The sequence below is a fragment of the Poecilia reticulata genome, chromosome 8, assembly GCF_904066995.2.
Source record: "Poecilia reticulata chromosome 8, P_reticulata-male-v2, whole genome shotgun sequence".
NCBI classification, from domain to species: domain Eukaryota; kingdom Metazoa; phylum Chordata; class Actinopteri; order Cyprinodontiformes; family Poeciliidae; genus Poecilia; species Poecilia reticulata.
The window spans coordinates 7060707-7071850 of record NC_088837.1 but is presented as its reverse complement, the minus strand read 5'-3'; the positions used below and the strand labels follow the sequence as shown (position 1 = coordinate 7071850).

The following is an 11144-nucleotide window of genomic DNA, read 5'->3' as shown; positions in this document are numbered from 1 at the left end:
TCAGTAACAATATCAAAAATGCGGCCACCCCAGATGGGACTCGAACCCACAATCCCTGGCTTAGGAGGCCAGTGCCTTATCCATTAGGCCACTGGGGCATACACCCAATTGCATGACAGGGCCATATTTAGTACATGTGTAGCGGGAATATGTACAGAAATTTAAATTTTCCAGCAGTGGTCCTCAACCCTGGTCCTCAGGGCCCACTGCCCTGCATGTTTTAGGTGTTTTCCTGCTGCTGCACACCTGAGTTAAATGAACCGGCATCTGAAGCAATTGTAGGAGTGCAAAGGAGGTAATGCGAATCAGCTGTGCTGGAGTCCGGACTCATCAAAAACATGCAGGTCTGCGGGACCTTAGGACCAGGGTTAGGAATCACTGTTACATATCATTAAATTTTCTATCAAAAGAAAGAATCGTGAATACAACTTGTTGCATGATTGTTTATACGAAATGGAGTGAAAAGCTCATCTACTGCGACCAAAATCGTAAAGAATGGCTTAAGGAATGACGTAGACTTCTATTCTAAGGCTTAAAAGTAAACATCACAAACCAAAGATTTTTAAATAGTTTTATTTTATATTTACAAATCTTCGGGCATTGCTTTAGTAACAGAAATAAAGCAAAAATGAATTAGAAAAGCTAAATTAACCGTCTTAAACAACAAAACATGAACTCCTCGCAGTAGGTACATCATGTTTGTATGCATTTGACTTCAATAGTTTATTTATTTTGAGGATAGTTTATAATTTCAAAGACCAAACTTACGAGCTTCACTTTGAGATAAGTATATTTTGCAACTGGTGATTAAGTGAATAAAGATTTAGAAAAAGTCCTTCCTTGCGTTACATAAAAGTAAACAAGACAAAAATAAAACGATTTACTTCAGCACAAAACTTCAACTAAATCTATGACAGCAGTAATGTGAAATCTGGTGCGTTGCTACCCCCCAGTGGTCACTTGTAATACAACATATTCAACCAAGAGCTTAATTTTTTTTTTCCAAGAATAACTTTTTACAAACTTTTAAATATAATTTTAGCAAAACAATAACACAATAAATACAGTGGTAATGACCCGATACACAGCATTATTTGGACTGTCCATGTTTATACTTTCTTTCATGCAGTGCCAACAGCATAGTAGCTCTGTGGGTTTGCATGTGCACACAAGACAGCCACCCTTCATGTTTTAGTGTAAGGCTGGAATGTAAAAGCATAGTGTTGTTTGCAATAGAATGGAATATTTAAAAAAAATGAAATTAATGCAAGGTAAACCTGGCTTAATGTTTGCAAAAAGAGGTGTAACAAATTTTGAAGCTGGAACGTCTTTCGTTGACGTTTTGTAAAATATGGGATGAAGTTTCAGGTAAGACAAAAAATGGAAAGTAGCCAAATAAGTTGGTGTTGTACAGTGTGCAGCAAGTAATATAGACAAAGTAACAACATTCAGTTTCAAACACAGACTGACAAACACCTGAAACCCTTTAGACTCCAAGAGAGACGGTAAAAAAAAGGCACATCTCCAGCTCCAAGACTCTGACGTAGTAAACACACCTATGTGCTAAAATAAAATCACCCACTGTAGTGGAGTTGTGTTAGTGAGAAAAGGAATTTAAAAAAGCAAGAAAATGGGTTTAAATAAACAATAAAACAGTAAAATGAGCACAAAGTCATGTTGAGCTTTGTTTCATCAGCATCAAATGTTTTCGCTGCTGTGTTGAACACGTTAGAGGGCTCATGTTAAACACACACGTTCATTCATTCACTCATTCATCATCAATCAGCTTCTCGGTGCCGTTCTCTGCCTGCGTGCTCCCTCCCTCCTCCCCTCCTCCTCCATCCTCCTCGTCTTCGTCCGTGTAGGACAGCGACTGGCTGCTGTAGTTGATCATGGTGCGGGACAAGTCCACTTCGATGGGGAACACGTCCGCCTCCTTCAGGACGGCGTAGCAGTCGTCATAGTAATGGGACATGCCTGAGACGAAGCGCTGCAGCTGGAACACGATGTCCTGGACTGAAAACGGAGAGAAAAGTCGAATCTGTGTCTTTCTCGTTAGGAACGCAATAATCGGCTAACAGGAAACAGGCGAGGAAGGACAAACCGTGTTTCTGATCCAGCAACTCGATCTTCTCCAGAACGTCCTTCCTCATCTTGGCGAAGCGGGCCCGAGCTTCCTGCCGACACCGCAGAACCAGACGGTACTCGTAGTTCCCGGTGCTCACACGATACAGAGGTTCTCCCATGGCCTGTTGGAAAAAATTAAAAACAGATCAAACAAAGTTTGAAAGAGTGTTTACCCCTTACAGATTTATTCTGTTGTTTTTTTACTGTCATACGTAAATCTTTAAATTCCAATCTTAGGCAAAAATAACCCAATTGAAGAAAAAACAAAACAAAACAGTTTTTCAAAAATCTTCACTAATTTGTTAAGGGAAAAAAACAAACCAATATTACATATGTCAGAGATGAATGGAGTTGTGGCATTTTAAAATACAAAGTTCAGCAGGTAATGTGAATAATAAACTAACAACCAACATGACTGTAAAAAGTACTAAAACCCCCACAAGTACTCACAATGCTGCTGTATTCTTCATCATCCATTTCCTTCACCTTCAGGCAGTATGACTGAAAAACATCAAAAGTTTATTTAATACAGCAAACTCATCCATCTAGAACTGATGATGATGATGATGACGATGATGATGATGATGATGAGTTGTGCAGCCGTTTCCTCACCAGATATTCAAACTTTACGTCCAGATACTTGCGGATGGTGAGCTTGGTGTCTGGAATGGCCTTGTGCAGGTACGTGTTCAAGTCATGGAGCATCTGAAAGTAAACAACAACAAGTTGACTTAATGCTGCAAGGGTTAATAGAAGCAGGACAAATAAATACAAAGAGCAAGATCGGTTACAATGAATGCTTAAATGCACCTAATTAAGGAATAAAAATCAAAATAATTAGGTTTTTGTGTCTTCAGTGCTGCAAATTGTACTCAGAACATGCATTGTGCACTTACAGGCTTGATGGTCTTCAGCAGCTCGATTCCATATTTCTCGATGTTTCTGTGAGCGTCAGCGAACTTGACGAAAGCCTCGCTGGCTGCAGCCTGCGGCTCTCTGACACCGATGATGGAAAACACGTCTCCAAACCCTGAGGAGGTCAACAACAACAACATAAAGATGATAACTGTGAAGCTTTTCAATACAAAGAAATGCATATAAGTAAATAATAACAGACAGACACTAACAGTTTTTGCTCACTTTGTAAAAATTTAGAATAAAATGATGCAATAGTAAAAATATGTGCATAAATATGGTTCTTTTTCTGCATTAAAGTCAGATAATATACAATATAAATTGGTATTAATACTTGACTAATGAAGGTCCATCTGATATGATGCCAATAGTGATTCCATTGGGTCAAATTCTGTAAATTAGTTTACAGAATAAAGTTGTTTACATTAATATAGTTGGTAAACAAGTTCACAGTTAGTTACCTATATGACTAAATTCATGCTAGGAATGTTTGAATAGTTTGGTTTTGAAATTTGATCAGCGTGAGACATCTGTGTTACAAACGATATCAGATTTTCAGAAACATGGCCGAGTGTGCGCTCTTAGCAGCAAACTATCTTTGATCCATTTCTCTCCTGTAACCTTGTCAACAAGAATTTAGGTAGTTTAGGAAAAAGTAAACAACACTGGATGTAGTTCACATGCTTTGTACCTTAGGAAAGTTGACCTTTGTGAGTATTTGTGTGTTTTTATTCATTTCTTTAGGTTCATAAAATGTAAAGCAATGTAAGCAGCATTAAGATGAGTGGATTAGCTTCTCATCTGTTTTAATTACTGTTGTATTTCAGTTACAAAATAAATCTACAAAAGATTTCAGCAAAATAAAGCAAGCCTTGTGTGGAAACTAGAAGTGTACAATACCATATATTTTGACATTGATCTAATACCAAGTAGATGTAGGGATCGTGTCGTCGACACATACATTTTATTTAAGTTTAATACATAACCAAACTTCTGACCATCAAGTTTTTGTGTTGTTTTTTAAAATTTTTTTTAATTATTTTGTTCAAACTTAAGGACAGAATTTGGACAAAGTTTGGCGACATCTACAAAACATCTCAACATATAAACATGATTTGTGCAAATGTTGAGAAACTAAAATACAAAAATAAAGCAAAATTCTAAGAGGAAACATGAAACTAAAGCATCAATCTTACAACGCTACGGTGTGATGCTGAAAGCTCTCTAGTTACGTATGGTCACATGTTGTGAGGACGAGTACTTGGCTTTATAAAACTGACATGATCAGGCTGTTTTTTTGTTGCTACGCAAAGTGAGGACAAACAAAAATGTATTTTTAGTTATTGTTACACCAATAAGCTATTTCTGAAGCGACAGACCTCTGTGAGTCTGAGACAGTTCAAAGAAAGCTCTGAGCAGCCTCTTGGTGTGCTCCATCAGTCCTGAAAGCACAAAACAAGACAATGAGAAAACACTCAATATCTCTCTTTAGATTTTATTATGTTCAAATTTGATTACTTTTTATATTTATGTGAATTTACCAGGAAGCTAAACCAGCTAACTAGTTCTTTTCACTCCTGTTAGTTTTGATTTGGTGTTTTTACCTTTGTAAAGCTCAGCCGTTTTCTCCAGCTCTTCCAGTCTTTTCACCAGGCCGTCTACAAAGACAAACGTGTTTGTAACATGATCCATCCACAGAAATCAGGCAGCAGTAAAACTTTATTAGAATAATATAAATATGAATAAATCTCACCGTTGCATAGAATAGCTCTGCTGAGTCCAAGAGCATCTGCGGTTCCTGAGCTCATGTTCTCCACCAGGCGATGTTTGACTTTTTTCAACACTGAAACGTCATAAATTAAGATTCAAAGAGATGCATTCACACCAGCAGCAGCTTCAGTTTATTAAATGAGTGAAGCACAGACCGATATCTAAGGATTTCCCCTGCTTTGGGTCAGCCTGCAGTTTGTTGTAGTGGATCACAGCCTCTTCCTGTGAACACAAACACATCTAAACGTTCAGTTTGTGATTAAAACAACTGAGAATCTTTCATTTATAGAAAAGAGAAGACAATTTGTTTCAGCATTAGAGGCAGAATGGAGACTTTGGAGGAAATGGTGACGTTAAAGTGCACCATGGGCCCTGAAAAGCAAACGCCAGCACAGGCTAATCCTTTAATTCCCACACTGCAGCCCGTCTTTATCCCAGAACGCAGGAAGTCAGGGAATGTTTCTGTGTGAAACAAAAGAAGTCAAAAACAACACGACGGCCCGGCCATGCTGACGTTCTGCCACATGCTTTCTATTATCCTCAACTCTTCCAAAAAAGCTTGACAGCCGAGTTAAACTCCTCTTCTGCTCCACTCAAAGCTGGGCTCTGGACAAATAGTGAGTTATTTTCTACCGCTTTGATCCCTACGAGTTAAAGATAAAAGATAAAACAGATTGAACCTGAGTGACGTTTATTTAGTTTAGTTATAACTTTAAATCTTTGGACATATTAGTTCTAAAGTGATAAATTAAAATGGACATTTTCCTTATTTCTAACATTTTTTCAAATTGAAAGGATAAATTGCTCCATTAAAAGATCCAATCAGCCGTCTGTGTTGCGTCTTCTTTGGTTTTTATTATAACTGTACTTTGTGTAACAGTTTTCTCAAACTTTCTCTGTTTGCAGGAAGCATCAACTCTTCACAGAGTAAGGATTTTACACATCTCCTTGTTTTCAGTAGTTTTGTTTTTCTTTGCACATTTCAACCAGTTACTGATGGCTTCACAGCACAAGTTTTTTATACACAGTTTTAAGAAATCATAACTGTGGTACATGAAACCAACACTAATATGTTTGTTCACATAAGAGAGCTGTAATTAATACCAAGCCGTCTTTCCGTTCCCAGATCCTGCTTACCTGGACAGCCTGAATCATCTTGGCCACCTCCACCTTCGTTTTCCCTTTCACCGTTTTCCCGTTCACTCCGGTGATCTCGTCGCCCGCTGCCAGCGTCCCGTCCAGAGCTGCGGGAGTGTTGTCAAACACCTGGGAGACAAAAACAACCGCTTGAAAAGGTAAAAGGTCAAATCAGCTTTTACTGGCCCAGTTTCAACTGCAGTGAATGAAAAATAAGATACAGAGCCGTGAAAAAGGCTTTAGAGTTATGTTCAGTTTTGTTTTTTTCTTTTTTTTATAACAATCAAGCTCAAACACATTTTTATTTCAGACTAATACAACCAGAGAAAATTCAAAATTCAGCTTTTAAGTTATATTTTTGCTAAGTGGGGGATAAAATGATCCAAACTCACCGGAGCCTATGGGGGGGAAAAATTAACCTCTCCTCATTCACTGTGATTAATCACATTTAATTTTTTTATTCAGATCCGATTGAAGTGGTGTAAAATGTCCTTGAACTATTTTATATTTATTCAGATAATTTTTCCTTATATCACAAATTATTAAATAACTGGAAACATTAAGGTGAGACAAGAAAATAAATATTAATTTATTTCTTTTCTAAACGTTTGTTTAATAAAAGACGAACCATGAAGTAAACATGACGTCATATCTAGGCGCTTTAGTTACCAGCTCTCATGTTCCTACCTGGACAATATAGAGACAAGGGCAGTACTGAGCTCCACCACCGATGCTGATGCCGATGAGATTGTTAGCATCTTTCTTCAGCGTCACAGTGCCGGGAACCGTCGGTATCCCTCTGTACAGATCAATAAATGACACATTTGGTTTAGCTGATGTTTGGTATCAAATATAATGGCTGAAATGAATTCATCGTATTAGTTAATATTTTAAAGATGAACCAGCTTTTAATGGCCAAAATAGATTTCCTACTTCTTCCGAGCTCAGACTTACTCCTTTAAATTTTAAACAAAATACACTGAAGTGTGCGCTTCCAATGAGATGACACACAGAAAACGTCCAAGAAGTATAAATACTTTCAGAAGACTAAGATTATAAAACATCAAAATACATTTGACTCACAGTTTGTCCTCCTCCAGCTCATAGTCCATGTCTGTGAACATCGCAGGACAGAATCACAACTTTCCAAGAAAGAAAGTTCCTGTAAAAAAAAGAAAAAACAACTTTATCAGTGATCTGTGTCCAAGAAGATTTATGATGAACACAAATTTAAGCACCAGACAGCTTTTAAGCTGCCAGGAATGACTCTACTTTAGGTGATCTGCAGTACTAATTACAGTACAAAGAAAAGAAAAAAAAAGGCAGAAAAAACAGAGCTTTTATAGCACTGATGCTATAAAATCAGCGACATGATCCGGGCTGCAGTAACAGATGGTGAGTCACAGTTCATGCTACATTAGAAAATCTAACCCATCTAGGTTCAGCAGTTAAAGCCAAAGACTTTGAACACCATGTAAGTAAAAACACAAGATAAATATTTAACTGTAATGATGGAAGTTAAGATAAAATTGCATGCTAACGCTACTTCATTAGCTGCTAACTGGTTTAGCTTCAGGCAGGTGCATTAGAGATGCTATCAGCTTTTAGACATTATTTAAATAAAAATACCTTCAGCGGGTTTTCAGCAGTTTCCTCATGCAGGTGTCACCAGATACGCCTCTGTCCCGAATATTCTTTCGAAATGTGCCTTTTACTGGCAATTATATCTCCATTAACACCAACACCAATGTAGTGACAGCTCCTGTTTACTTAATTATGTCACTTCCATCGACGTAGCGGAAGCTGTTGTCAGGAAAAGCTCGCCCTCTAGTGGCCACAAAGAAAAACCTCAGTTTTCAAGAGGAGTTCAATGTGAATGTTTCTTTACTGAAAATGACGAAAATGAGCTCAGTAAATAATGTTTCTCTCGAATAAAATAACCACAGTCATGTAAAAAGAAACAATTGCTAAAAAGATGATTTCTGAAAAAATAAAGCACAAAATGTTCAATATAGCCTGAGTAGATATTAATGAATAAATGCCAATAATATTAGCTGTAAAACGTAGTTAAAACGTTTAGAAATACATTTTTCTTAGGTATATTATATTTTTAGTGTTATTATTATTAATATTTAAGTGTAAAAATATAAAGACGTATGATTATTGTAATTATATTAACGCAAAAATATTAATATTAATTTTATTCCAGTTTCAAACAGTTTCAGTACAGGCAGCTTCTTTACAAATATTGAGTGTGCTAAGTGTTATATTGTTCATGTTTTCTGCTTTGTGTGACTCTGTGTTATACATATACAATAATTACATTCAAACCTCTTATCCTCCCTCTATCACACAGGAAGTGAGACACGTTGTGCATAAAGATCTTTTCTTGGATTATTATAACTCTTAGTTGGATCCAAAATGAAGATGGTAAGGCTAATCGTCCTTCTTCTGCATTTCATCAAATTAATTGCGTCATTGTATGAGGAACAAATTGTTTTGATTTTTTTTTTAAATACAAAGACTTTTAACAAATAAGTGAGTGCTTGTGTACAATTAGTAATATGGAATATCATCTGAAAAATAATTTTACTAATTAAAAACAAGAAGGCTGCATATGACCAATAAAAATGATTTGGTCATACAGACTGTTTTGTCTATTAACTGTGCATTATATGTATTCAGTATCCTGCCAAAACATTGTTTGTATGTATCAGTGCAGTGAAATGTGGGGGTTGAACAGGTGTTGAGGAAGGAAGCCCAGGTTTTCTTCAAAAGAAACCTGCAAATCATCTGCACTACCTGCATTCCCACTGAAGAACTTTGTCAATATTCCACTAATGTAAAAAAAAAAAAATCAAATCAGTGTTTTTTTTTCAACTAAATGAGAAATGCAATTAAAATTGAAAGTGAATAAATTTGTTGACACAATCAGTAATTAAAAAACATGACGCGCCGTCCTTCTGCTACCACTTCCTGTCGTCTTCTTAGTATTTTCCACCAGTAGTAACATCTATTTGCTGGTCACGTGACTCACGTAATGCTGAAAAGAGTGTTTGCAGTTTTGCAAAACATGCTAATTTCGAAACATAAAAGCGTAAAAACGTTTTAGCAAAAAACATGTTTTCTTTTTCTCCCTAATTGCCGTGCCTCCATTAAGCATTTTTAGATTTTTTTTGTAATTTCAATCTGCACAATTATATGGTCAGTGGAAACACAGTAGCTGTGTTTCCATGCATAGACAGCTTTGTCCATGCATTGAGTTTTGTCCCTGGACAAAAAGCAGTGATTATGATCATTAATACTGTTAGCTTTGGCAGCATGTGCCGGTACCAAGTAAAGCTAAAAAATAAAATCAGCATTTCCATACCGCTTTTATAAGAAAGAACTGAAAGAAAATATCCTGGCAGAAAGCTGTATTGACTTTGGACTCAATAAAATTCCTTCTTTATTGGCCTTATGTAATGTATTTCTGAGAAATCAAATGTTTGGTTTTTATTAGCCGTAAGTCATGATGATCAGAATTAACAGAAATAAACTTTTGTTTTTAAATGAATCTACATACGTTTCTGATTTGGTGATGTGGTTTGAACTCAAAACTCTTTTCCTCAGCAACTGGAACTGAAGAATGTGGCCTTAAGACCTGGAGACAAGATAAAACTAAAGGGAGAAATTTCGCACGATGCTGAGAAGTAAGACAAGCGCATCATGTTTGTTTTTAATCCTGGATTTTGACATAATCCTGAATGAAAAGCACAGATGATGCAAAAACAACTTGTTACATTTTTTTCCTACATTTACTGATAAATGGAATGAGTGCAGAAAAAAACAATAAAATCAGATTCCCAATCCAAACAGGTTCCGGATCGACCTCGGTGTGAACTCGGAAGACCTGGCGTTGCACTTTAACCCCCGTTTCCAGGACGACGCAGACGGAGCGGTCCTAGTGTACAACTCAAAGACAGCAGGTTTCTGGGGAAGTGAAGGGAGGGAAATGCACAACCCTCTGCAGAGGGGCAGTGATGTCAAGGTGAGGAGGTCTGGATCCAGGACAAAATGGTTTCAAAGTGTTTTTATTTGTCTTGAACCGACAGATTGAAAGTTAATATTTTTCAATATAAAATGGTAATCATCATACACACATATTTACTTTCTATTTTTGCGTTTCTGTGATATCTAGGCCTGTACATCACTTCACCTATGAATGACTGCTTGTTGAAAAATAACAAACATGCGTTTTGTTTTAGATTTTTTTGAAGCTTTCTGGTGACGGGTTTGAGGTGGAGCTCCCTGACGGGCAGAAACTCAACTTTCCTAACTGTACAAACACGGACGTCATCACCTACGTCCAAGTTGCAGGGGATTTCAAACTCAAGAGCTTCAAGATCTACAAATCCGCGACAACTTAAATAACCAGGATTAAAAAAGCGATTGAAACCAGTGTTGTTACTCCACAAAGTATAGCTCATGAATTTTGAAGTGCCCTGTTGGGTATTATGTTCAGATTTAATACATTTTGTTTTGAGATAACTAAAAAGTTAGGATATAAACATAAAATCGGGAATTGTTTTCTACAACTTGTAAAGCAAACTCAAACAGTCTATCAATGGGTTTTGACTTCTCTCCCCCAAAGCATATCAAGGATACAAAGAAGAATCAAAGATGTGTCAGCTATGTCGGAGTTATTTGTAATTTAAAACAAACTAGAATTGCATTTCACTGTGTGAATACCGTATGTTTAATGGGTGGTTTGATCGATTAAAGAAGGAATAACTGTAAAGTGAGGATGTTCTGATCAGGCATCCAGCCATCAGCTTGAGGCCTGATTAAGGCATTGTTAAATGAACAGCTTTGGGGGGCCTATGAAAAAAATTTGTTCCTGATACGTCTTGTAGATCTACTGATGTGATTTTGTTAACTAAACCTCCAATAAGTCATGTAATTATGGTCTGTTCTGCCACTGCAAAATAAAATCAGGACTGCCAGGGCACGCCATTCTTTTGATCTAGTGAATCCTGGTTTTCCTTGAAAAATTTAACTATTTTTTAAAAGTTAATTCATTTCAGTGACTCAATTAAAAACTGAATATTCACATCAAAAATGTTTCCAAGATGTGTTATTTTGTCTGCAGATGAGGCACTGGAGCATCTCTGAATTAAGTTGCAAGCCAAATTGTCCAGATGTCGTGTCAAAAC

The 11144-nt window shown here is 36.8% G+C and overlaps 2 protein-coding genes and 1 non-coding gene across 4 annotated transcripts; 1 reads left to right on the top strand and 2 right to left on the bottom strand.

Annotated features, from left to right (window-relative positions):
• Window positions 1-25: 25 nt before the first annotated feature.
• Window positions 26-98, bottom strand: trnar-ccu (transfer RNA arginine (anticodon CCU)). The gene has a single exon. It is a non-coding gene; the product is annotated as a tRNA-Arg (tRNA).
• Window positions 99-557: 459 nt separating this feature from the next.
• pick1 (protein interacting with prkca 1) lies at window positions 558-9610 on the bottom strand. Of its 2 annotated transcripts, none has more exons than XM_008415549.2 (13): window positions 9515-9610; window positions 7033-7111; window positions 6637-6748; window positions 5950-6078; window positions 4968-5034; window positions 4796-4885; window positions 4647-4700; window positions 4422-4484; window positions 3024-3157; window positions 2740-2832; window positions 2578-2628; window positions 2105-2249; window positions 558-2016 (listed from the first exon to the last, which is right to left on the bottom strand). In XM_008415549.2, the coding sequence occupies exons 2-13, from the start codon at window positions 7071-7073 to the stop codon at window positions 1769-1771; spliced, it is 1227 nt and encodes a 408-aa protein (XP_008413771.2). In that variant the 5' UTR covers window positions 7074-7111; window positions 9515-9610; the 3' UTR covers window positions 558-1768. The 2 variants fall into 2 exon arrangements, with proteins under 2 accessions (XP_008413771.2, XP_008413770.2); XM_008415548.3 differs by lacking the exon at window positions 9515-9610 and adding an exon at window positions 7579-7962.
• Window positions 5994-10944, top strand: LOC103468452 (galectin-2-like). The gene is made up of 5 exons (XM_008415550.3): window positions 5994-6107; window positions 8306-8379; window positions 9562-9641; window positions 9808-9979; window positions 10197-10944. The coding sequence occupies exons 2-5, from the start codon at window positions 8371-8373 to the stop codon at window positions 10356-10358; spliced, it is 423 nt and encodes a 140-aa protein (XP_008413772.1). The 5' UTR covers window positions 5994-6107; window positions 8306-8370; the 3' UTR covers window positions 10359-10944.
• Window positions 10945-11144: the final 200 nt, after the last annotated feature.